Source organism: Trachypithecus francoisi, unplaced genomic scaffold, assembly GCF_009764315.1.
Source record: "Trachypithecus francoisi isolate TF-2019V2 unplaced genomic scaffold, Tfra_2.0 Lachesis_group5, whole genome shotgun sequence".
Classification (NCBI taxonomy): Eukaryota; Metazoa; Chordata; class Mammalia; order Primates; family Cercopithecidae; genus Trachypithecus; species Trachypithecus francoisi.
This window is the reverse complement of record NW_022681470.1, coordinates 113,352,310-113,380,050: the sequence shown is the minus strand read 5'-3', so window position 1 is coordinate 113,380,050 and position 27,741 is coordinate 113,352,310. Positions and strand designations below refer to the sequence as shown.

At 41.1% G+C, this 27,741-nt stretch overlaps 1 protein-coding gene across 3 annotated transcripts; it reads right to left on the bottom strand.

Annotated features, from left to right (window-relative positions):
- Nucleotides 1–11,450: 11,450 nt before the first annotated feature.
- On the bottom strand, nt 11,451–27,521 carry HENMT1 (HEN methyltransferase 1). 3 transcript variants are annotated; one of them, XM_033200101.1, is made up of 8 exons: nt 27,383–27,521; nt 26,413–26,511; nt 23,802–23,930; nt 21,952–22,064; nt 21,076–21,210; nt 14,148–14,327; nt 13,341–13,518; nt 11,451–12,158 (listed from the first exon to the last, which is right to left on the bottom strand). In XM_033200101.1, exons 2-8 carry the CDS (start codon nt 26,431–26,433, stop codon nt 11,733–11,735), a joined length of 1,182 nt encoding a protein of 393 aa, XP_033055992.1. In that variant the 5' UTR covers nt 26,434–26,511; nt 27,383–27,521; the 3' UTR covers nt 11,451–11,732. The 3 variants fall into 3 exon arrangements, with proteins under 3 accessions (XP_033055992.1, XP_033055991.1, XP_033055990.1); XM_033200100.1 differs by lacking the exon at nt 27,383–27,521 and adding an exon at nt 27,240–27,360; XM_033200099.1 differs by lacking the exon at nt 27,383–27,521 and adding an exon at nt 27,195–27,325.
- Between the last annotated feature and the right edge of the window lie 220 nt (nt 27,522–27,741).

The window sequence follows — 27,741 nt, the reverse complement described above, 5'->3', positions numbered from 1 at the left end:
CTTAATAGAAAATGAACCTCAACTATCAAGAGGAAAGTCAATGCTGATTTCTTCTCTGGAAGGACCCACCACTATCCTGTACCAGCCACCAAAGGGGAACATCTGCATGGCAGTCTCCAGGCACCGTGCTGCTGTGTGCCTTGGAAGCACCTGGCTTCTGTGGTCACCGCACGTGATAATGAAAAGCCTGCTTTGTCTTTCAGAACACCCCAGTGGAGAAAACAGCATTATACACATCGGAGTATCATTTTAGGATTCAAGTGTAAAAATCTGTGATCAAGGTGCTCAATAGATTTGAGCTCTATGGTTTGGTTTTTTTAGTTTGAGAGACAGTACATGAATATAACTTAAACCCTATAGATTTTGTCAAGATAGTCATAATTCCTGTTCTGGAAATCTTCCCTATTACACTACCTACAGCATTGTATAAAGCGTGGGTGTTCATGCTTTGGGAAAATGTTAGACTACAGTTGAAACATGTGATGTGCTTATTCATAATTCTCAATGTATCAGTCATAAATGAAATAACAAGTGCATTTCAGTCTGAGATACGTGAATGGATGTAATGCCATTTTTATGCAGTATGTATTATTAATTGTCATTAATATTAGATGAGCTGCAGAATCACCCCCAAGCACTACATAAAAGACTCAAAATAAGTTTAACACCCACTGTGTTAGGCACCCTAACAGAAGAGCTGTCTTAACTCACTGAATGTTAAGGTCTGCTGGTTTCAGGAGTCAAAATGTAGAAAAAGAGGAGAATTGTAATATGGTCAGAAACAGAGAAGCCTTTTCTATGTAAATTCAGACTTACCTGAGGCTAACAGTTTTCCAAAGTGGTGGTGGGTAGCAGCATGACAGCTGCTTGCCGTGACTGATGCGGACTGGTAGGTTTCCATTTTAGCTCTCTGTAGGTACTATTTTCTTCTCCACTGTGTCAAAAGTTACTTGTTTTGAGGCAAGAGTAGAATATAACATACATCAAATATAGCTTTTAAAATAAGAATACCTGGTTTGGATCCAGTTGAGCAGCACAGCAGATAAACCTTAGAGTTTTTCTGTTCTTACATGACAGTTTCCATGTGGAAAGATCAAACTTTATGGAATCACTGTTAGTCAAGAAAAATGTAGAATCTGTATAACCAGTAATTCCCCAATTCTTACTTTCAAAGTCATACCCAGGAAAGATAATATGTCAGAATAGAATGACTTTGGTCTAGGTGTTTTCACGTTGGCAAAAATAAGGAGGAAATTATATTATTTTAATATCCAAATTTAAAGGTTTGGAAAATTTTGAATAGTTAATATTAGGACTTTTGTTGCTGTTTTTTATACTTCAAGGATTGGGTATTCTGCATTGATCCAATACTATATTAACCAAGAGGTTCTGGAATTTTTTAAAAGATGATACCCTGTTTTATATTTTGAATGTAGAGAGACTCTGAGAGAGAGAATGTTCTGAGTTATTATACTTTTTATTTTTTAAGATTTATTTTTAAGGATAAAACAATGACCTGAACATTTTAGCCTAACCAAGGGACTTAAGTGGTAAAGACTTGCATTCTGTCTTCACATGAACTGATCCATTCATTATATATTATGGGAAAAATCAAAGAAAGTTTTTTATAGAGATATGAAGATATTATTTAGAGAGATATTTATTATGACATTTTTTAAAAACATATTTTTCTATTTTCAGAATATTATTTCTAGGCTATATTTTTATTGGTGCTGTGCAGATGATTTTGCAGTTTTGAAAATGATAAAACTAGATTGTAAGTGGGGTTCAGTGAGAACATTCATCAGACATGTAAGAGGTCCTGCAGTCAGGGCGGTGCCCATCTTACTCATCCTTGGCTGCCCTTGGTCCGACACCTCTCTATACAAGGCTGGTTCTCAGTATTTTAAATGGTACAGAATTCTTTTTAAAAAGTAGAGAGATTTTGAAAAGCATAAAAATCATGCCTTTATAATCTTAGCAGCCATCAGATACATCTTGATTTATGTAGTAGTAAATATAACAAATATTTTAATAAATAGAAACACTGATTAGGAAGAAAAAAGAACTAATGTCTATGTCTTCTGTAGTCAGCAAAAGTCTGGATCCGTTTTATTCCATTTTGTGTTCCATTGGCACACTTTGTATTCAACTTTCAGTGCAGTCCTTTCAAAATACTCGCTAAGGGTTGCCTAAGTGTCTGCCTTACTCTCTGATTTTCTAAGAGCATGGTTAAGAACATCTTAACCATGTTAGCCATTGAAAAAAATCTGTTTATTAAATAACAAGTCCACTTCTGTTTATGTTTTGAGTTTAGAAAATTTGACTTGAAAATTTAGATTATTAGTAAATGTATTTTTAAATATTAAAGTCAAATTTCAAATCACCCAGTGTTGAAGAATTTGCAGATGTATACTTTTTCTAATTATATCCTAGAGAAAAAGACTAATGGTATTTTAAAGCTGTGTATTTGTGACAAGATAAAGAAGAGTCTTAAATGTCTTGTTTGGGAGAATGCACAGGCCAGTCAGGAGACCCACCTCCTGTGCCGTGAGCTGCTCACTGAGACCCCACAGGTCATGAAGGCTAGTAAAGGGCAGAGAAGGCCTTGGGCCATCAGTTTACACTCGAATGGTTGACTCCCTTTTGTGGTGTTTTTGAAGGCTGCTTATACCAACAGCTAATGTGGATTAGTGCTTATGATCTTGAAAAAGTCTTGACCAAGAGTCCTAAACTCCACCACTCCACCATCCCATTCCAGCTTAACACTATCAGAAAAATATCCAAACTCTGGATTCTTTTTTCTTTTTTACTTTTTTTTTTTTTCCTTTTTTAAGAGAGACAGGGTCTTGCTCGGTCACCTAAGGCTGGAGTGTAGTGGCGCAATCGTTGCTCACTACAGCCTCCAACTCCCAGGCTCAAATGATCCTCCCACCTTGGCCTCCCAAAGTGTTAGGATTACAGGCATGAGCCACTATCCCCAGCCTAATTTCTTTTGTATATGCTTTTTTTACAAAACTGTGAGCCACGGAGGTTGACCACTTAGCCAATTGGTTGCTAGAAGGGAGAAAAAAAATCTCCAGCTAGCCTCCAGACAAAACATACTCAAATTCAAACAGCAGTTAGTTTTAATTAACATACAGAAGTAATTTTAGGCTTTCAGATTTGTTTGCTGACTAGAACACTTTGCAAGCTGAAGCTGACATTATTATCAAATACTTCATTTAAGTACATACTCCGAAGCATCAGGCTTCCAGTATATGTAGCAACACTCTGAGAGACAAACTGGGCTCATATGATGGGGTTGCATTTTATTTTCTTAACAGGTCTTTAAATTGGGCAGTTCTGAAATTCTGTTTGGTCACTTCTAGATGGTACGTCATGTGAATACAACCAAGTACTGTAGTTGAAATTGTGTTATGCCACTACTCATATGTTGTTTTAGGTACTATGCATAATGTTAATAGCTGAGATGTTGAAGAGTTTGAAGTCTAAAATATAAAAGATAAATATACCTATATTAATCCTATGTTAAGATGCTCTGGAAATAAAGGCCTTATTCCCTTACATATGCGATTTTTGTAAGATAATATATACACAGTGTATTTTAAACGTTTGTGTGGGTGGCCCATGTAGTTACTTCCCATACGACAAAGCTGACAAAATTTTTAATTTACACAATGTATTCTGCATTTTCAAATGTTTATCTTATATATATAGCAAAGAAATTATCTTACTGATATGCATTGACCAAATCCCATGGAGAAAAGACATTTAGATACATCTCATTTGAGGCTCCCCTTCCTCTCATGTGTTTGATTTTTTGGAAGATGACACAATGTGTGGGTAACCATGCAAATGTTTATGAATAACTTTATTGAAGTGATTCCATCAGTATTCTGTTCTAATACTTGGAGAATGATCTTCATATTTATATATTTTATTTCTTTGTTTCAACTATACAGTGATAATCCAGGAAATGTTTCCTTTTTTTTTTTTTTTTTTACAAAAACTGATTTTTTATTTGTAAAATGTTTGTAATAATGTAAAGGTGAACATGTTCAATAAAAATCGTATATTAAAAGTTTAGATGTTCTTTATCTTTTAAAATATCAGTTAAGATTCCATCAGAAAATTGTGCCAAGGTAAGAAAACAGAAATGAAAGGACCAAAATAACTTATCCCTGAGGGTTTATTTATTTATTACCAGGGAGCATGGGACAGATTTGAACGCCCCCTGTGGCAGACTTCTCTTTGAACCCTGGGGCAGCCCATGCAGTGGCATGGACCTGGGCTTTGGGTGAGACAAACCTGAGTCTGAATACAAACTCCCCTCTGAACCTGGCCTCAAACTCCTGAGCTCAAGTGATCCTCCCACCTTGACCTCCCAAAGTGCTAGGATTGCAGGTGTGAGCCCATGCGCCTGGCCTGAACCTATTTTCTAATCTAGGATGGACATAACACCAACACTCTATTGGGTTGTAATGAAAGACATGGGCATTGTTGTTAAGAGTATGCTACTTTCTAGGCACTCAGTAGTCCGTCAAGCCAAAATTTGCCTTTGTATAGCATCTGTACACATATACTCATTTCTAGTGTTGGACATACAGATGCTTATTAAATGTGCCACTATTAGTGTACACCCAAAAGAAAGGAAATAAGTATATTGAAGAGATATCTGCAATTTTATGTTTATTGCAGCACTATTCACAATACCCAAGGTTTGGAAGCAACCTAAGTGTCCATCAACACTTAGATGAATTCATAGAGAAAATGTGGTATATAAACACAGTAGAGTACTATTCAGCAATAAAAAAGAATGAGATCCTGTCATTTGCAACAACATGGATAGAACTGGAGACCATTATGTTAAGTGAAATAGGCCAGGCACAGAAAGACAAACTTCACATGTTCTTACTTATTTGTGGGAACTAGAAATTAAAATAATTGAGCTCATGGAGATAGAGAGTAAAAGGATAGTTACCAGAGGCTGGGAAGGGTAGTTGGGGGGTAGAGTGTGGGAGGTGGGCATGGTTAATGGGTACAAAAAAGAATGAATAAGACATAGCATTTGCTAGCAAAAAAGGGTGACTATGGTCAAAAATAATGTAATTGTACATTTTAAGAGTATAATTGGGCCAGGTACAGTGGCTCACGCCTGTAATCCCCTTTGGGAGGCCAAGGCAGGCGGATCACTGGAGGTCAGGAGTTCGAGACTAGCCTGACCAACATGGTAAAACCCCATCTCTACTAAAAATACAAAAATTAGTCAGGTGTGGTGGTACACTCCTGTAATCCAGCTACTCAGGAGGCTGAGGCAGGAGAATCGCTTGAACCCAGGAGACAGAGGTTGCAGTGAGCCGAGATGGCACCATTGCACTCCAGCCTGGGCAATAGACAGAGCAAGACTCCATCTCAAAAAAAAAAAAAAAATGTATAATTGGATTGTTTGTAACACAAAGGATAAATGCTTGAAGTAACAGATACCCCATTTACCCTGATATGATTATTACACATTACATGCCTATATCAAAATATCTTATATACCCCCCCATAAATATATACACCTACTACGTACCCACAAAAATTTTTTCACTATTAAAGATCATCACTTAACAAATGGTATTTAGTGTCACCTATGTCCTCATACAGACTGTTCTATTCCCTTAGACCAGAATGTCCTCAGAGAGCAAAAACAATGCCAACAGTGTCCCTCTGCTGATACTCAACTTATAATAGCAATTTAATATTAATAAAGAACTATGGTTTAATGTCAGTTTCAACCCAGATTCTTCTCTGCAGATTGTCAGGGCCTCCCTGGACAGTGCAGATTTAAAAAGGTTATGTGACCAAAGAGAAAGTACCCTGTCTCTTGTCAGGAGAGAGTAGGGTATGGACACTCTATGGGAAACCCTCCACACTCCTCCCCAGTACAGAGGATCACCCAGAATAACTTTGTACCAGATCACAGCAGAACCTGGCAGGACTCTGATCTGCCCACATCTCCAGCATGGAATTCTCAGACCCAGCCTTCTTGTTTCAACTTGGCCCACCTTTCTTCAATACCTGGTGATTTTCTTCCTCTTTCTCTGTCTGTCCTTCCCTTTCTCTTTCACCTGTTTTCGCTTCTTCGCTTCCTGTACCTATGCATCACTTATCATAGCAGCACATAATGAAATATTTCCTTCCATTTGTATGATAGGTAGGAAATCACTGGTGGAGTTAATCCATTCCACATTATACAAAGTGTAACAAAAAATTAAGAAACCTAGGCCGGGCGCAGTGGCTCACGCCTGTAATCCCAGCACTTTGTGAGGCCGAGGTGGGTAGATACCTGAGGTCAGGAGTTTGTGGCCAGTCTGACCAACATGGTGAAGCCCCATCTCTACTAAAAATACAAAAAAAAAAAATAGCTGGGCATGGTGGTGGGTGCCTGTAATCCCAGCTACTTGGGAGGCTGAGGCAGGAGAATCGCTTTAACCTAAGAGGCAGAAGTTGCAGTGAGCTGAGATCATGCCATTGCACTCCAGCCTAGGAGACAGAGTGAGACTCTGTTTAAAAAATAAAAAATAAAAAAATTAAGAAACCTAAACAGGCATAAATTTAGACATTCCCTGGGTCAGTGATCTCTATTCCATGTGAACCTATTTAATAGGAAATGTCAGAAAATTTCCCAAATGATCATGTTTAGACCTCCTTCCCATGCATTTATTACCCAGCTAGGTTGAGGTATCACCTCAACCGTTTCTTAAGAAATTGACTTCACTGCAGATCTTCAAACCATTTCAACACTGTTTTTCCTTAGTGTATGCATTGCAGAAAACCTCAAACCTCTGCAGAAAGTCGGCATGCCTAAGATTTTTGGCATCTTTTTTTTTTAATCTTATGTTGGGGAATCCTTAAAGCGAGTATGTGCAGCTACTTAAAATAGGAAAAGTGTGCCACCTTCTGGCCTTAAACGTCTGATGATTCAGTTCAAGTCTACCTGTCTCAAGTGATCCTGTCTGCTCCTATTTCACATATATTTCATGAAATTTACACCAAAGGAAAAACACATTTCGTATCTTTTCAGTAACTTTTAAAATTTGAAATAATTTCAACAGACTTTGAAGCATTGCACATTTTGCTTAAATAAAGTAAAATTGTTTCCTTTGGTGTGGGATTAATGAAAAATTCTGTAAGTACAGTTCCATGAAGATTTCTACCCAAAGGCACTGCTTGGGCAGCATGGTAAAGAACATATTTACAAGGCCAGGTGGGACACAGCAATGAGAACACACAGAGCCTGTTCAGTGAAAGCAAAGGCTCTGATGGGTCAAGGGTGATGTGTGGGAGCAGGGAGTCCTGTTGTTGGGTAAGACAATCAGATCACAGCTTAATCTAATTATAGCTTGAGTCTAGCATGCAGGATGAAGTGGAGCAGGTAGAAAGAAATGAGATCATTTCAGCAATGGAGGCAAAAGTGTGCAGGCAGAGTATATACAATTCAGCAGGAACATTAAGAACCCAACAGAGAAATAGAGGACATGAATTGTTAACTTTCAAGATAAAAGGTATACAACACATGCTGCTGGCTTCAAAAGCTTGTATTTAACATTTACTATACACATTTCTGACTGCCAGCTTTTAGCAGCTTGCTAGACCTCAGCAATATTCCCAGCTGTCCCCTTTGTCTAGATATCGCCAAGGATGTTCATTATATATGTGAAAGGAAAATATCTTGGTCCCCTAAAATCACTAAGCTGAAAGGAAAATTCAAACTGGAAACTGCTCAGGGCAAACCTGCCTCCCATTCATCCCCCTGCTCACTGAGATAGATGCATATCTGATTGCCTCCTTTGGAAAGGCTTATCAGATACTCAATGCAACCATTTGTCTCTCTTCTACCTGTGCCCTGGAAGCCCCCTCCTTGCTTTGAGTTGTCCCCGCCTTTCTGGATGGAACCAATGTACATCTTACATATATTGAATGATGTCTCATGTCTCCCTAAAATGTATAAAAACCAAGCTATGCCCCGACCACCTGGCGAACATGTCGTCAGGACCTCCTGAGACCATGTCATGGGAGCGCATCCTCAACCTTGGCAAAATAAACTTTCTAAATTAACTGAGACCTGTCTCAAATTTTAAGAGGTTCACATATGTAATGATAAGTCATGTTTGCCGTAGTTAGCACCTAGCATTCTCCATGAAGGCAGAAACCCATGGTTCTCAGTCTTCAAAAGACCACATTGCCACTGCTGATGCTGCTCAGTCCCTGACTTCCTGTCAACTGCTCCACACACAGTCTCCGCAGGACCAGGCATAACGAGATAAAGATTTATAATGTTCTTGGCACCCAAACTCTAGTTGAGGAAATTGGCTTTATTTGGAGCTCTCCCTTGATAATCACTGGTGGAACTGAGGACTGAGAACACTTGAAGGAGTTGAACTGCTGGGCATGCAGTGGAGCGGGAGGTTGGCAGTCACAGGAGAGGCGGGGAGAGGGTGGGGCAAGCGAGGGCAGCTGGGGAAGGTGAGCTGGGAGCTGCTGCCGGGTGAGGAGGAGGGTAAGGTGGGACATGTTTGAGAAGCCTCGGGGCAGCATAGAAGGGGCTGAGATTCACATCTCACTTGTATGGAACTGAACTTGAAGGCAGGCAGTGCTGTGATAACTTAAGCTTTTAGGAAATCATAGAAGTCTCAGAGTTTTGGAGTTACCCAGACTATGGAAATAGGAGTTGGAGGCAAATTATATTCAGATCTCAAGGGCCAGGGAGGTTTCAATACCTGGTAGTGCAGATTTCCTATCTAGTCTGGGAGGTGGGCAGTGGCAGTGAGAACTTTCTCTCAAGACTGCAGATTAAACTCTGTCTCCTGCTGAGCCCACTTGTTTTCATACTGTCTGTGGTGGCTTTGACTCAAGCAGAGTTGAATAGTTGTGATAGAGACTGGATCACCTGCAAAGATTTACTGTCTAGCCCCAAAAGCATGTTTGGCAACCCCTGACCTCAAGTATTAATGAGTCTTTCAGTGTGCAAAGAAAGGCCTGTATCCAGTCTAGGGGAAAGACACACTTCTCAAGAACGTAGGTACAGAAGTCGTAGAGAGAGCGGGAAGGCCATGGGAAAGAGTGGCTCCAGCCCCCATGGCAGTCATGAACACTTAAAATATTTCCATGTGGGGGCTCCAGTGATTAGGCTCGAACAAAATTAACTGATTAACTTTCAAGAAAGATCGGAGAAAGAGCTGGTCTTGGCTAGAAACCTTGGCTCTACCACAGAAGACCAATGATGAGAAGGGAACTCTAGAGTGAAAACTGCGGAGGTCTAGAAAGGTGAGGACAGACAGAGGACCTTTGAGAGCAGGAATAGGGTGGGGCTACAAATCTCTTGTTCATGAGCACCTTTGAGCATTCATGGAGGAAGTCTGATAGCAGTATTAGAAATTCACGGAAAAAACAGCTGGTTTACCAATGTAATGTGATTAAAAGATGGTTCTCATCAGAATCCCTTCATTCTCTCCCCCCTCACCAAATCCCCTTCCTATCTGCTTAATTATTAACCCTTGGAAACTCAGCTTGAGAATTACTCCCCCAGCCCTCTCCCAGGCACCAACTGTGTCAGCATAGCCCCCATTCCAGACTGGTCAGGATGTCCCCGCTGTGGCACAGATGGTTATTTGCCACATTGTTTCTTCTCCCCTTGTTCCTTGGCAGACCAAGTGGACACATGACCTCCCGGAATAAAAACTACATTTCCCAGCTGATACGGTTTGGATCTGTGTCCCCATTCAAACCTCATGTCAAACTGTAATCCCTGATGTTGAAGGTGGGGCCTGGTGGGAAGTGATCATGGGAGTGGATCCTTTGTGAATGGTTTAGCACCATCCCCTTGGTGCTGTTCTAATCACAGAGTCCTCCCAAGATCTGTTTAAAAGTGTTTAGCACCACCCCCTCACTCTGTCTTGCTCCTGCTCCCACCATGTGAGACACCTCGCCCCGAACCAACCCTTTGCCTTCTGCCATTATTGGAAGTTTCCTGAGGCCTCCCCAGAAGCACAAGCCACTATGCTTCCTGTACAGTCTGCGGAACCATGAGCCAATAAACCTTTCTTTATTACCCAGTCTCTGCTATTTCTTTACAGCAATGCAAGAATAGACTAATACATCAGCTTCCCTTTGTGCGGCCTGAAGACTTCCTTCTGATCAACAGGAAGTAAGTAGTCGTGTTGCATAACAACCCACAGTAAGCCTTACCAGACAGCTTGTGTGTGCCCTTTATCCCTTCTCTTCTTTCTGCTGTTTTAGAATATGAAAATGGTAGCCAGAGCTCAAATCTCTGTTCCTGGGTGGCATGCTAAGTAGCCACAACATGCAAGATGGATGTCTGGGTCCCTAAAGTGGCAGAGCTCCCATGCCTGGGGCTTACCTCTGGACTCCTGTGCCTAGCCTCTCATTTAAACTACTGTTTTCCCCCCATGACGTGAAGCTATGTTTCTTTCTCCCATTAGTACTACCACCTCAATTCCATCCTGAGAGTAGGGTGCTCAAAAAACACTCCCAGCATTTGGGAAGCTGAGGCAGGTGGATCACTTGAGCTGAGAAGTTCAAGACCAGTCTGGGCAACATAGTGAGACCCTATCTCTACAAATTTTTAATTAGCTGGGCATGGTGGTACATGCCAGTAGTTCAAGCTACTGCTGGGGAGAAGGTAAGGTGAGAGGGTACTTTAGCCCAGAGGCTGAGGCTATAGTGAGCCGTGATTATGCCACTGCACTCCAGCCTGGGTAATAGAACAAGACCCTGTCTCAAAAAAAAGAACAACAACAACAAAAAAAAAACATGGACAGCAATTACCTCATGAAGAGGCTTCTATGCCCTCCAACCGCCTGCATTGCTGTTTCATCAATGTTCTAGGCTAAATATTACACAGGTTAGAATTTGGCATAAAGGAGACAGAGAATCCCAGAAAAATTTTAAAGCTACTCTTACCCCAAGGAAAAGGTTTTGAACACTATATTTGATAACTTTCTCTTAAATTGTTAATATCACAATCGATATGGTTTGTATTTCTGTCCTTGCCCAAATCTCATGTCAAATTGTAATCCCCAATGTTGGTGGAGCAGGCTGGTGGGAGGTGACTGGGTCACGAGGGTGGATTTCCCCCCTTGCTATTCTTGTTGTTAAACCTGGTTATTCAGAAGCGTGTAGACCTCCCCAAGCTCTCTTCCTCTGGCTCTGTGTAACACGTGCCTGCTTCCCCTTCGAAGGCCTTCCACCAAGACTGGAAGTCTCCTGAGGCCTCCCCAGCTTCCCATATGCTTCCTGTGCAGCCTGCAGAGCTGGAAGTCAATTAAACCTCTTTTCTTTATAAATTACCCAGTCTCAGGTAGTTCTTCACAGCAATGTGAGAACAGACTAACAACAATCAACTCATGGCTCTAACACAAAAAATATAGGTAAGTTCAAAATTAACATATTACCACATCCAACTTTTTTATTCTTGAGAAAACAAAAAAGTCCAAGCTCAAAGGAAAGCACCTGTTTTTAGTTAAACCCTAATATCTTTCTCAGGGCTTACTGCAGTCTGGCCATATGTCAAGCAGGTCTGTCCAATGGCTTGGAACACCGACTTTTGCAGTGAAATTTTAAAAACATTACTTGAATTAGGATTACACACACAAAAAAAACCCTAAATTCTAAGTGAGCACAACTATCACTGAGACCCTGAAATTTCAGGAAATAAACATGGTTCAAAACTCAAACTGTTCATCAAAATAATTACACAGGTCAGCCACCACTGCAGAACCATCACTGCTCAGAGGAATTGAGTCAGCAATGACGGATCTCATCATCTCTTCATTAGCACATAAGCGGTTCAACCTGGGATAAGCAAGGAGTCTCTGCAGAGGTATGAAAAATTTATCTCCAACACAGAAGGGTTTGGGAGAGTTCTCGATCTTGGCCTTCTCAACCTCTGTGAAGACTGGTCCAAAGCATGGGACAGGGGCCTTTGAGCCGCCAATGTCTTTGGGCTTATCACCCCGTTCCCCATCCTGTTCTTTCCGCCTTGGCAGGTGGCTCACTCTTAAGCTTTCCACTTGTTGGGACACCTCATTAACCAACACAAGTTTAAAGAATCTTTCCTGCTGTAAGCTCGGGTATGAGGTGGTAAAAACCTGAAGGGAAAAAACAAAACACTTATATGGAAAATACATGGAAAACTTTTCAAAGCCATCAATAACTTTTTTGCCATGTAAGAATGAATGTACGTATTGAATATATGTCAGATCCTACTAATCGTAAATGCCTCAATTATAATGGGAATCTAATTACTGACACACAGACATTAACTATCTCATTTGCTTTCTAATGCTAATGCCCAATGTCTCCCAGCCAGGTTTCTACCAAGTCACACAAACCCAGTATTTCTACTTGATATTACAGGGGAAAGGGCAAAAAAACGAAAAATGGTTCTGTTAAAAGAGAAAATGTGGGTAAATGCAGTGGCTCACACCTGTAATCTCAGCATTTTAGGAAGGTGGGGCAGGAGGACTGCTTGAGGATGGAAGATCAAGACCAGCCTGGGCAATATAGTGAGACCCTGTCTCAACAACAACAAAAAAAATGCTGAGCATGGTGGTGCACGCCTGTAGTCCTAGCTACTTGGGAGGCTCAAGTGGGAGGATCACTTGTGCCCAGGAATTCAAGGTTACAGTGAGCCATGATTGTGCCAGTGCACTCCAGCCTGGGTGACAGAACAAGACCCCTAATTAAATAAATGTTTAAAGAGGGGGAGGATGTGTTTCTTCTTCTTCTCTTTAAACCAAAAAGGTCTGAGAAGTTTGTAGGCTCAAAGAGTATGTCCTAAGCCAAGCCGGGGAGAAACTGCTGCTGGCTTTCCTTTTTGCTACTGATAATCCTAACAGATCACAAAAAGGAGTTGCTGAAGTATTGCTTTGAAGTATTCTGGGTGTTTTTTTGTAGAGATTGAGATCTCACTATGTTGTCCAGGCTCCACTCGAACTCCTGGGTTCAAGCAATCTTTCTGCCTTGGCCTCCCAAAGTGCTAGGATCACTGGTGTGAGCCACTGTACCCAGCTACTTTGAAGTATTCTAAGACAACCCCAGCAATCATTCCCTTAAACATGCCTTGAAACACACCAAAGGGCCAGGCAGTGTCAAAGGATACCGTAGGCTAACTCGGACAGAAGTCATGGGGCCTGAAGAATTCTCCTAGGTTGAACCACAAAGCAAGGTCATTTATACTCATCTCTAGTTTGGGGATTCTTACTCCCCAAAAAAGTTCACCATCCTAATGTACCTTTAGCCCTGATAGATATCTCACAAAGAATACTCACAGCTTTATAAACATGCTGATCATGCTGCTCTGAAACACATGCTTCTGTTGCCTTTCCTCCGTTTTTGTGGAAGATTCCTATCTGGGTACAGTATCCAACATTTTCAGCTCCAGCTGGTGGTTCCCCAACACCAGTAAACTCCACAGAGTAATCATAGCGATTTGCCACACATAAAGCCCTGAAACCAAAACGAGGACAGCAATCATTTTTGTAAATGTAGAGCTACTGTTAAATAAGGAACCATTTCTGGTCAGCAGTATAATAGAACATGAAAAATACATTTAATGTAAATACTTCTAAGTTACAAATTCCTAATTTATTTCAATGAGAAGTCAAGGCAAGGATATAGTGTCAGTTTCCAATTTACCCTAAGAATATGGAAGAGGAAAGGAACATCATGGGCAGGTATAGGGGTGGACAAGGAGACCACAAGGGCTCAACCCAACTCCATTTGGGTTTGCAGTAACTCCAGAAAGCATGACTCAGCCTCAGGAGATACCCCAGGGAGCGGCATGAGGCTCATTCTCACTGCCCCAAACCTTCCCTGTTTTGTTCCTCATCTCCATGCCAGTACTACAGATGCCTTCACATAAAAGGTGCCCAGTGACTATACCTCCTCCCTTTCCACACTTGCCCAAATGCAATGGTTCCTTTGTGATCTTATTACCTACTAAGTCACACGTTGGAATCAATTTTATTGGAAGAAAGTAAAAAACAATTTAGGTAATGTATGTATATCAATATTTATTTCCTAAGATTTTAAACTCCAACAGGATCCCAAATAAACAAAAACCCTTCTGAACTTACCAGGTCTGAAACTCCATTCTGGTCCACTCAAATTTATGATCCGAATCTCTTAAGGTCACTGATGGAAACAGGGGATTGAATTCAGAGTTTGGTGTGCTGATGACAATCATGGATGGAGACAGGTACCCAAATACCACTTCAGGAAATCTGGCCAGATCACCTGAATCCAAATGTTCTATTCTAAAATAATCAATGAGAAAGACATAATAAAATTTAGCTTCATTTGCACATATTTTTCTAATTGATTTATCAAAAACAATTTCCATCTGCATATCGATTTCTCCCTTCTTTGAATATGTCATAATGCTTACATGACCTAAGAACAATTCTTCAGGCCGGCACAGGGGCTCACGCCTGTAATCCCAACACTTTGGAAGGCCAAGGTGGACGGATCACCCGAGGTCAAGAGTTAAAGACCAGCCTGGCCAACATGATGAAACCCTGTCTCTACTAAAAATACAAATTTTTGCTGGGTGTGGTAGCGCACGCCAGTGATCCCAGCTACTTGGGAGGCTGAGGCAGGAGAATTGCTTGAACCCAGGAGGCAGAGGTTGCAGCAAGCCGAGATTGCACCATTGCTCTCCGGCCTGGGCGACAAGCAAAACTCAGTCAAGAGAGAAACAGAGAAAAGAGTGTGGGGAGAAAGTGTGGGGAGACAAAGAGTGTGGGGGTGGGGGAGGGAGGGAGGGAGAGAGAGAGACAGGGAGGGAGGGAGAGAGAGAGACAGGGAGGGAGGGAGAGAGAGAGACAGAGAGAGAGAGAGAGAGAGGAGGGAGGGAGGGAGGGAGGGAGAGAGAGAGAGAGAGGAGGAGAGAGGGGAGAGGGGAGAGAGGACAGAGAGACTCTTGTCGCCCAGGCTGGAGTGCAATAGCATGATTTCAGCTCACTGCAACCTCCACCTCCTGGGTTCAAGCGATTCTCCTGCCTCAGCCTCCCAAGTACCTGAGATCATGTTGGCCAGGCTAGTCTTCAACTCCTGACCTCAGGTGATCTGCCTACCTCAGCCTCCCAAAGTTCTGAGATTAGAGGCATGAGCCACCACGCCCAGCACAGAGGGAAATTTGTAAAAGCAAAACATACACACAGTCTTAAACCTACGACCTACCCAGTAATCTCACTCACAAGTGAAGTTTATCTTTGCACAAAACCTGTATGTGAATATTTATAATTGTTCTATTCATAATCACTCCAATGGGAAACAATCCAAATATCTTTAAATGGGTAAAGAATGAAAGGTGGAGCTTCCATACAATGGAATACTACTCAGAAATTATGAGGGACCAACTACTGACACACAGAATAACTTAGATAACTCTCAAAGCCATCACAAAGTGAATGAAGATTGTCTCAAACGTTACAAACTGTGGCCAGGCGCAGTGGCTCACGCCTGTAATCCTAGCACTTTGGGAGGCCGAGGTGGGTGGATCATGAGGTCAGGAGTTCAAGACCAGCCTGGCCAACATAGTGAAACCCCATCTGTACTCAAAATACAAAAGTTAGCCAGGCACGGTGGCACGCTCCTGTAATCCCAGCTACTCGGGAGGCTAAGGCTGGAGAATGGCTTGAACCCGGGAGGCAGGGGCCGTGGTGAGCCGAGGTTGCACCACTGCACTCCATGCACTCCAGCCTGGGCGAGAGAGCAAGACTGCATCTCAAAAAAAAAAAAAAAAAAAGGTTACAAACTGTATGATTCTATTGTCATATATTCTCAAAAGGACAAAACTATAGTGATGGAAAACAAAGGAAGATGATGGCAAAGGAGTAGTACAAAACAGGTGTTTGGGGTGATGGGCTGTTCTGTACCCTGACCATAGTGATGGCTACATTAAACTGTGTGTGTTCAAATTCACACAACTATACCACCTAAAAATCATCAATTTTACATGTTATTTTTTAAGTCATTAAAAATAAAGTCAAACAACAAAGTGGGGGGTAAATATCTGCTATGTGTATCATATTAACTGGCCTAATTTCCCTAACATAAAAAGAAAGCATATGAATTAGTAAGAAAAATATTAACAATCCAATAAGAAAAATTCATTTAAAAAACACATAGTTCAGAGAAGTGCTCTGAACTCTGGAACAGGTGAAAATGTGATACAGGAAAAATATAAGTTGAAAGTATACTGAGATTACTTTCCTCTTAGCAGACTGTCAAAGATCAAGTAGGAAAAGACAACACTGGAAAAGTCATATGGTGAAGGGGTAGGAAAATAAACCCTCCTACATAAGCAATAGGCGTGTGAATCAGTACAACTCCTAAGGAAGGCAGTTTGGCAAGGACTTCTGTGGTGGATGCTGCTAGCTGTCCACCAGATTCTACTCTATTCTTCCTCCATAGTAAGAGTTGTCACAGGCATGTGGCTGCCTGTTTACAGGATCCATTTCCAGCCTCCTTTGCAGCCAGGTGTGACCACAAGCCTAAGTTCTCACAAACAGAGGGTGAATGGAAGAGATGTTTTCCCCTTCTGGGTCTTAAAATATTTAGCATACATGCCTCTGTGATTTTCCCCTCTCCTATTAACCAGGAGAATATGTCTGTGACACAGCTATGACCACAGATAGGTTTAACACTCCAGGGGACGGTAGAACAAGACACAGGAATTTGGTTCCTAGTGACTTCAACGAGCCAAGTCACTGCCATTCTTGGACTAGTAAGTTATTGGTCCATAAAGTGAATGTGAAATGGTGCAGCTGTTACAGAAAACAATATAAAACAGTATGGTAGTTCCTCAAAAAAATTAAAAATAATTACCATATGATCCAGCATTTCCATTCTGGATATATACCCAAAATAATTGAAAGCAGAGCACAAATGGATATTTGTATACCATGTTCAGAACAGCGTTTTTTACAATAGCCAAAAAGTGGAAGCAACCCAAGTGTCTATCAACAGATAAATGCATAAACAGCCTATGGTATACACATATAACATGGATGATTCAGCCTTAAAAAGAAGGAATTTCTGACACATGCTACAGCATATGGGTGAACCTTGAAGATATTGTGAGAGGTGGCAAAAGCCAGTCACAAAAGTACAAATAATGCCTGATTCCACTGATCGAGACAGAAAATAGAATGGTGGCTACTGGGAGGCAGGAACAGGGAGTTGTTAACAGGTTGGTAATTGTTTGGGTTTTGCAAGACAAAAAGTTCTGTGGATGGATAGTAGTGTGGCAGCATGACAATGTTAATGTATTTAATGCCACTGAACTGTACACTTAAAATGGTTGACATGGAAAATTCTGGTTATGTGTATTTTACCACAATAAAAATAAAAATAATAAAAGAGGTACACGGGAAACTGAAACACTAACTTCAAGAAGGACAAACTGGATATACTTAAGTACAAATGATGAGACCAAAATACCTACGAGTAGATTTTCTTATTGCCAGTTGCTGTTCTAAACTTGATATATGGCTCCTTTGTTCTTCATTCAATTTTGTTTCCTATAACTAATATGTTCCAGGCAATAGAAAATACAAAAAAAATACAAAGTAAACTCTCTGCTTTGGAGGAGCAGTACATATTACTAAAAATTAGAAATCAGGCCAGGCACAGTGGCTCACGCCTGTAATCCCAGCACTTGGGGAGGCCAAGGCACGCAGACCACATGAGGCCAGGAGTTCGAGACCAGTCTGGCTAACATAGCGAAACCCCATCTCTACTAAAAATACAAAAATTAGCTGGGCATGGTGGCACGTGCCTGTAATCCCAGCTACTCAGGTGGCTGAGGCAAGAGAATCACTTGAACCTGGGAGGTGGAGGTTGCAGTAAGCCAAGATCGTGCCACCACACTCCAGCCTGGGTGACAGAGCGAGACCCTGTCTCAAAATACATAAATGCATACATACAAACACAAATAAAAATGAGAAATCAACCTGAACACACAACCAGGCAAACTGACCACAGAGCAAGCCCTTTAACTATTAAAAGTCATTAAGAAGCACCTATCTTAGGTTCCTAAATACCAATCCCCATTTAAAGGAAACAGAGCTCCTTTGAGAAATAAGTTATTCCAGGACCAGAGAAGGAAAAGTAGGAGGGAGGCCTGGTACATCTGGGATGTCAAAGAGTACTTACAAAAATGAGACCTATCTCAAGACTCAGGAGCCAGCTCAATGGGGCCCCCATTAGCCAACCCTGGGACAAGAAAATAAGTGCAGTATTAATCATAAACCATCAAAAAGTAAGAATTCATGAGTTCACTTACTGATAAATAAATAAGTGGGGAGAGGGCGGGCTCTTGCTCCCGGTAAAATGCCAAGGGTTGACTGGTAAATGTCTAGAGGTAGTACTGGAATCACAGTAAACATCATTTGCCTCCACTGTCATAAAGATTGGATCAGACACGAATCACTGATGATGCTAAATCTAGGGGGAAATACGAATGTGTGACAAAGTATCTACATATTGAGATCTACATATCTCAATATGTCTCCCTACTAGTCATGAGAGAAAAAGGCAAAATCAAAACAGCAATTACACAGTGGAGCAAACACCTTGACCGGGGAGCAGGAGAAGGGGAATCAAAATTAGTATCATCAAGGAGGGACAGATGGACATTATGTGCTTCCAGATGGGAGGCCATGAGAAAGACCCAAATAACCTCTGGGGCATTCTGCAGTATTCCAAAGATGCATAAGCTGAATCTAATCAATGGGAGCCCAAAATAAAAAAAATTCTTATTTAAAAATGGGGGACAGGGGACTGGTTACATAATACCCCTTGCCTTGGAAATAAGCTGAACTGTACATATTTATAGGATGCAGAGTGATAGTTTGATACATGTAGACAATGTGTAATGATCAAGTCACAGTAATGAGGATCTCCATCACCTCAAACATTTATTTCTTCATGCTACGAACATTCAGAATCCTCTTCTAGCTCTTTAAAAATACACAACTGTTAACTATATTCACCCTACAGTGCTATAGAACAATAAAACTTGTTCCTCCTATCTAGCTGTAGTTTTGTATCCATTAATCAATCACTCCCTAGCCTCTCCTCCCTGCTACCCTTCCCAGCCAATAATAATTCTACTCTACACTTAAATTTAAGCTCATTTTTTAGGTTCCCAGATATGAGAACATGTGGTATTCATCTTCTATGCCCGACTTATTTCACTTAATGCCCTCCAGGTTCATCCATGACAATTTCATTCCCTTTTACAGCTGAATAGTATTCCATTGTGCATATATCCTTTTTTTTTTTTTTTTTTTTTTTTTTTGAGACGGAGTTTTGCTCGTTGCCCAGGCTGGAGTGCAATGATGCAATCTCAGCTCACTGCAACCTCCACCTCCCAGGTTCAAGTGAGTCTCCTGCCTCAGTCTCCCAAGAAGCTGAGATTACAGGCGCCCACCATCACGCCCAGCTAATTGTTTTGTATTTTTCTAGAGATGGGGTTTCACCATGTTGGCCAGGCTGGTCTTGAACTCCTGACCTCAGGTGATCCACCTGCCTCGGCCTCCCAAAGTGCTGGGATTACAGGCGTGAGCCACCACGCCCAGCCTAAATACCACATTTTCTTTATCCATTCATCTACTGAGGGACATTTAGGTAGATTCCATATCCTGGCTACTGTGCTGTAATAAACACTGGGGTGCAGATCTCTCTTCAATATAACTGATTTCTTTCCTTTGGATAAATACGCAGTAGTGGGATTGCTAGATCACATGGCAGTTCTATTTTCAGTTTTTTTGAAAAACCTCCACACTGTTTTCCATAACGGCTGTACTAATTTACATCCACACCAATTTATATGAGTTCCCTTTCTCTGCATCCTTGCCAGCATTTATTGTCTTTTTAATAACAGCCATTCTAAATGGGATGAGATATCTCACTATGGTTTTGAGTCACATTTCCCTGATGATTAGTGATGTTGAGCATTTTTTCATCTACTTGTTAACCATCTGTATGTCTTTTGAGAAATGTCTCTTCAGGTCCTTTGCCCATTTTTTAATTATTTGGGGTTATTTTTTTGCCGTTGAGATTCTTGTATATTCTAGATATTAATCCCTTGATGAATACTTTGCAAGTATTTTCTCCCATTCTATAGGTTCTGTTCACTCTATTCTTTGCTGTGCAGAAACATGTCAGTTTCGTATAGTCCCATTTGTGTATTTCTGTTTGTAGCCTGCGCTTTTATAGTCTTACTCAAAATCTTTGCCTAGATCAATGTCCTGAAGCATTTCCTGTTTTCTTCTAGTACTTTTATAGTTTTGGATCTGCAATTAACTCTTTAATCCATCTTGAGTTGATGTTTGTATCAAGTGAGAGATAGGGGTCTAATTTCACTCTGCATAGGGATATGGAGTTTTCCCAGTACCATTTATCAAAAAGGGTGTCCTTTTGCCAACGTATGTTCTTGGTGTCTTTGTTGAAATCAGTTGGCTGTAAATGCGTGCATTTATTTCTGGGTTCTCTCTATTCTGTTCCATTGGTCTATGTCTCTGTTTTTATACCAGGACCACGATATTTTTATTGCTACTGCTTTGTAGTATATTTTCAAGTCAAGTAGTGTGAGGCCTCCAACTTTTAAACTGAATTTTTCAGTAGAGGCAAAGGGCCATGGGTACACCCTTAATTGATTCAGGAAAAAAAAAAAACTCTAAAGGGAGATGGAGGAGGGGGAAACAGAAGAAGGAGGGTGCAATGTACAAATTATTTAAAAAGTGAGGAAGATGTTAACATCTGGATAAGGGGGGGTATAGGTATTCTTGGTACTATGTATTTATGGCAATTTTTATCTGTATACTTGAAATTTCTAAGTAAAATGCTGGAAAAGCAGAGTAAAAAGATATTCCCAACGAAAGAGCAGTTTTCCTTACAATAATCAAGACGTAAATATTTAGGACACTAAGATCACTGAGACTTATTCAGGTTTTGCAAATGAACAGTTATACAGTATATCAGTTTAAAACTTACAATTCAATACACGTTATCAAGTCAAATCCAAGCAAACGAGAGTCTCTCTCCACGACGGAGCCATGATACAATGTGATGGTCAAATTCAGATCCCGAGGTTTCAGAAAATCCCCCATGAAAGGAGCTAACGAATCCCTGCAAAAGAATTATTGAAGAAACTTTCTGAACACAATCTATTTGAAAATTCTCACCAGCTACAGAACTCAGATCTTCTGACAATTATCTTCTATCTCTATTGATATAAGTCTGCCATGGCCTGTTTTCTTTGTCTTGATATATTAAACACCAGGTCATGGGGAAACTTCCTCTCACAATGATAAGTTACTGGCCAATGAAAAAAAGACTTTGAATATTTAATATTGTTATATTGTTTTCATTTGTAATACTTTTGGTTTTCCAGTTTACTTTGATTCAGTGATTTTGAGATTTTTGTTCTTTAGAAAAAGAATATTCTTCAAGCAATCTGTGGAAATCTAATGTATATATACTATATGCACAAGAGATAGGAGAAATGCTATGGTTCAAAATGGAGGTGGTGGCCTGGAGCCTTGGCCTCAGTGTTCTGGGGCATTTTAAATTCTCTGCTATAAATTATCATAGTGTCCAGCATTAAAGTGATGAGATTCTGCTATCTGAATTTTAGTTTGCAATGCTTTGACTATTATAATCATTTAATTGAGGCTATACTTTAAGTTGGTAGCAATAAAATGCAGGTATTTTTAGTGTTATGGCAAAGCCTGATTATTCGGTGAGATGAAAATCCCTAATAGCCCCAATCTTTTAAAACAAGTATAAAATCAACACTTTCTCTAAACTCAATTAATAATGCCATTAGTTTTAGATTAATGCATAATTCTTTCAGAAAGTAGGTATTACCCTCTCCATCGTAATTTATCCTCATTAATATCTACTCCAACAAGCAATTCAATGCATGGATTGACTTTTAGCAGCCTTAAGAGTGAAGTATCACCACATCCCAGGTCTGCAACCTGTCGATGAGACAGAGTGTTATTTCAAAGACATTTAGAGCCAGAGAAGCAGGATCAAACACTTTTTTTTTTTGAGGAGGAGGAGAGAGGGGAGTATATATCAGTAATAAAATAATAAAAGGATCTTTTTGGCAGAAGATTCTACACACACACACACACACACAAATTAACCTGCGACTTTATAAGCCCACAGGCAAATTTCTATTTGATCATAGTAAAATAGAAAGGTCCATTCCTATTCCAGAACAACTGTTACTGTCTATATTGAACTAATGGGAAACAGTTAGGTACACAGTTTTCCCATTCAGAATCAGAATTTGGAGTCTTAAATATTCTCAGCATATTTCAGCAAACAAAGCTTTCTAAAACTTTGCTTTCACCCCTCACACATTTATTTGATTAAACAATTACCTCAAACCATCTGAAATTCCATACTGAACTTTGAGCTGCCAAAAAGCCAATTTTAGATGATTTACCTGAATACACATGCATAGATGGCTACAAAGATATAAACTAATACCTGCGCCTTTGTGTGCAAATGTAGTAACAGTAGTGGTGCAGTTAAGGGAAACCTTCACACACAGGAATCTTCACTAAGTCTTCAATATCAAGCAGAAAAAGAAAGCTTTCATCTAGAAATTCACCTTATCCGCATCTAATTCACATCCAATTCATTAGTATAGTAACCAGGTATGGATGTATGTATGTAGATTGTATGCAATTATGACTTTCCTCTGAAGTTAACTGAGTAGGCTCATTATGATCTAATTTTCTTTTTGAGACGAGATCTTGCTCTGTTGCCCAGGCTGGAGTGCAGGTGGTAACAGCTCACTGCAGCCTCAATTCCTTGGGCTCAAGGGATCCTCCCACCTCAGCCTCCTGAGTAGCTGGGACTACAGGCACACACCACCATGCCCAACTAATTTTATGTTTTGTAGACACAGGGTCTCACTATGGTGCCAGGTTGGTCTCAAGCTATCCACCTGCCTCAGCCTCCCAAAGTGCTGGAATTACAGGTGTAAATGGGCCATCGCACTCGGCCCATTATCATCTAATTTTGAAAGAACCACAATACCTGTGGCTACAATACCAGTTTGCCTGATATTCTAACTAAATGCTCTAGAAATACGGTACCTACAAGACCATATCCAACTACGAAATCTCAAGATTTTCTTCATATTTGAACCTGACAATGCTGAATTCTATCTGAGCTCTGTGTTTCTGGTATCTGCTAAAGGAATCCACCTATGCTTTGTGTTCCAGGAAAGGGCTCACCGCAAAGAACCAAAGAACGACCCTCCTCCATAAAACTTAAGATAAGATTCCTTGTGTTTCCATTCTTTGCCTCAAATGATTTTCATGAATACTTGTCCCCACTGATCAATGGGAAGAAAATTCCTTTTTTAACCATACTTTATTCAAACTTTCCTTCTTCCCCAGGGCCCTGAACTTTAGCCTGAGGAAAGAGCCCCCTCCTTAAGGCTCCCCATTCTACTGTCCTTTCAAACCAACCTTTCATCCCACCTCCCTAGTTTCTAGCTTTGTTCACTTCTCCAGTAAAAGAAAAACCTCTTTTGCTTAACTCTTAAGACACTTGCAGATCTTGTGGTTATGGCATTCTCCCTATTGCAGTAATCCCTGTGAAAAGTCTCTCCATACTAATCCATTTGACAAAACACTTCATAAGACTAGTCTACTAGTCTTAATAATTAAATGTTTGGAAAGAGAAATACCTACCTTCTTAGGCTCATGTTGATCCACTAAATTTTTAACGAACTGGTACCGCTGTCTGTATAGTGGAGGTTTAAACTGAATTGCTGTCTCCCTGGGAACTTCTTCAAAATTACCGTCAACCACACTACTGCACTAAAGTTCACAAACAAAAAAAGACAGGTTCTAAATCACGCATGACTTCAGAAATTAAATAAGGGCAAATAAAAAAAAAAAACCCTTTATTTCCCCCAATCACTTTGAAAAACACAATGGCCTTCACATACCCCTTGTCCTAAAATCATTAGGTAGCACTGCATTTCCTCCACAGTTCATCTAAGCATCCTCATGCCTTTTAATAAGTGAGAATCTGGCTCTATGCGCCCTATAGCTTAGTTTCAGCTGAAGAGAACATTACTAATGAATGTATTCAATGAAAACAATTAGAAGCCGGGCGCAGTGGCTCAAGCCTGTAATCCCAGCACTTTGGGAGGACGAGACGGGCGGATCACGAGGTCAGGAGATCGAGACTATCCTGGCTAACACGGTGAAAACCCCGTCTCTACTAAAAAATACAAAAAACTAGCTGGGCGAGGTGGCAGGCGCCTGTAGTCCCAGCTACACGGGAGGCTGAGGCAGGAGAATGGCGTAAACCTGGGAAGCGGAGCTTGCAGTGAGCTGAGATCCAGCCACTGCACTCCAGCCCGGGCGACAGAGCAAGACGCCGTCTCAAAAAAAAAAAAAAGAAAACAATTAGAAGACTCCTAACCACAAGGGACATTTTATGAAGTGAGTTGCCAAAGCCTGTGGTCCAAGTAGGCAGGAGGCTGGAAAATATTTATAATGACTGAAAATATATAGATATATAATATATATATCTATATATTTTTTTTCTTTCCTTCCCCAAGACAGAGTCTTGTCCTGTCACCCAGGCTGGAGTACAGTGGCGCGATCTCAGCTCAATGCAACCTCTGCCTCCCTCCAGGTTCAAGCAATTCTCCTGCCTCAGCCTCCCGAGTAGCCGGGATTACATTACAGGCACATGCCACTATGCCTGGCTAATTTTTGTATTTAGTGTTGGGCAGGCTCTTCTTGAACTCCTGACCTTGTGATCCGCCCGCCTCCCAAAGTGCTGGGATTATAGGCGTGAGTCACCACACCTGGCCAACACTCTCTCTTGTTAAGTAAGACCCCTGGCCAACACTCTCTCTTTTTAAGAGAGGTGGGGTCTCACTATGTTGCCCAGGCTAATTTAAAATTCCTAGGCTCAAGCAACCCTCCTGCCTCGGCCTCCTGAGTAGTTGGGCATCTGTAGGAACATTCCACCACGCCAGCAAAAGACTCTCTCCTTGACCAAACTTTAGTCAGGTTCCTCTGAGTCATCTTCTTAAATAGACCTCAAACCTGGCCCCAATCCTATCTTTGGGCTGCCTAACCCAGTTTTAATAAGAATATTTCTAAGTCACTTTAGACAGAATCTTCTACCCCTGCTATCTGATCACCCTATGTGGTCAAATTCTTCATCCTCGCAATGTTCTTATTGCAACAGTCCTCAGTAAAGTCAGACTAATTTTTTCTTTAACATGACCCCAAGAAAAAAACAGGATTTATAAGATTAATCTGTAACAGCTGTTACTGTTCCTACACAGCAGTATTATAAAAGTAGTCCAAAGGGTATTTGATATCTGGTGTAGCACTGTTCAATAGATAAATACAAGTAGGCAACTTTCTTGTAGCCCAATAATTGGAATTATAATTGGAATTAGAATATTTAACCCAATATATCGAAAATATAATGTCCACATAAAATCAATATAAAAGTGAGATTTTAGATTCTTGTTTTTCACATTGTCTCAAAATCCAGTGTGCTATATATTTTGTACTTCTGCATCTCAGTTCCAAGTTTCATCAGAAATACTTGTCGTATTCGATTTAAAAACTTTACATTTAAAATATACATTCACGTACCCAAGTTATTCCATACTTTTTTCCAATAATGTAATCAAATATCCCTTTTTAAACTTAAAATTAAAAATGAAGTTATGAGACCGGGTGGTCAGCGCTGCAGTGAGCCGTGACTGGGCCAGTGCATTCCAGCCTGGGCCACAGAGCAAGACCCTGTCTTAAAAAAAAAAAAAAAAAAAAAAGTTAAAGTTCAGTTCCTCAGTTCCACTAGCCACATTTCAAATGCCCACTTGCCATGTGTAGCTACTGGACAGCAGGGAGCTACATCCTAGATACTCCCAATGTGGTTTCCAAACCAGTGGCATCTTCACCTAGAAACTTTAGAAACACAAAAGCGTGGGCCTCACCCGTCTTAGACCTCCTTAAACAGAATCTGCAGCTTAACAAAATCCTGGGTGATCCATATGCACGATCACACTGGGGAAACACTACTTAGAATGTTTTTAAAATAGATTTTGCTACTTTAACAGCTGGTGATAAAAATAAAAACATTTATTTTACTTACATACACCAAGTGTGACTCTTTCATCTATGTATACCCTTGTTTACCTCAACCAACACCCCAGGAAATGCTAGGACTTAAACGTGATCAATTTTGCTTGCAATTATCTCACAATACATCCAGGTGATAATTCTTAAGAGTCAAATACACAGCTAAAAAGGGTGGCATTACCTGTAGGTTATTTTCTTCCATTTTGTTTCCAAGTTTTGTTGAAACAAAAATTAAGATTTATCCTTCAGGCTCTATTTGAGAGAATCAACACTGACTCAGCTGTAATAAATACAAAACCGTTTTTGTAAAGAGTTGCCTGAAGGAAATAGCTGCTTAGTTCAGTAGGGAAGAAGGAAAGCCTCTTACTCCTTACTGCAGTATATAATTTAAATAGAACGCTTAAAAGTAAATAATGATTTCACCTCTGGGTACTCAAAAAAGAGAAAAAAAACACGAAAGCAGGACTGGACCAGATATTTATACACCGAGGTTCATAGCCGCATTATTCACAGCAGCCAATCTGTGGATTAAATGTGGACTACCATTTAATCTACAGTATCCAGTATTTTTTCAGACATTCGCAAACAGGCTCAGAAAGCGTGGCTTTTCACTATCTCAAACCCTACTAAGAACAAAAACACTCATCCTTTCCCTTTACTATCATTAGTAGTTCAATTAGATACAAACAGAGCAGTCTTGGGAGTTCTGCCCATTTCATTGCTAAGACCCTCAACTTCAAATTTTTTCAAGAATTTTTCCACACATCGTCAAAATGAAATTTCGAGGGGGAAAAAAGTGTCCTTGATAATAAACTAGAGCTGTTCCAACATCTGTCCAATTCTCTCACGAACATGAATTTAAATTTTGGTTCTCTATTGCACATGTGTCTCCAACAACTAGACTTTAGTCTCGAATCTAGGCAGCATGTTAGTCACCAACTTGTATTACGAAACCCTACTCACTGAAGCCAACGCTTCTGTCTTTGTAATGGCCGTCGCTTCCATCACCTTGCGGTAAGAAACATGCCCAACCGAAAAAGCAAAGCTCGGCGCCGTGCCGCCGGCGTCCTCAACTCAGAGACGCCCTGACGCCCGCGCACGCGCGGCCTCGCTGCGTGACGCTACCGCCGCGGCTACGCCAGCGCCTACACCTGCGCCTGGGCTTCCTCGCGGGGCTCGCCAACCTTGTGCGCTCTCACGGTCGGCAGTGGGCCCCGGGAGTCCCATGGTGCGCCAAGCTCTGTCCCTCTAGGCTCTTGGCTCCGAAGCGTCGGTTTTGCGTCTGGTAACGGCCGCTGTGGCGTATGCCCGGAAGCCATTTTCAAGGTCCTCGTCCGAACCTTGGCGAGGACCCCTGCGCCCACCGCGCCGTTGACCCCGCTAGCGTGCGGCTGCGACCCGGCACGGCACGGCAGCTATTCGCGGAGGCCGCCGACTCCGAGCATGTGTCCGCAGACCGCGAGCCGAGAGGCGTCTTGGGCGGCTGTTGGGTTCGTGGCGCTCCCGAAGC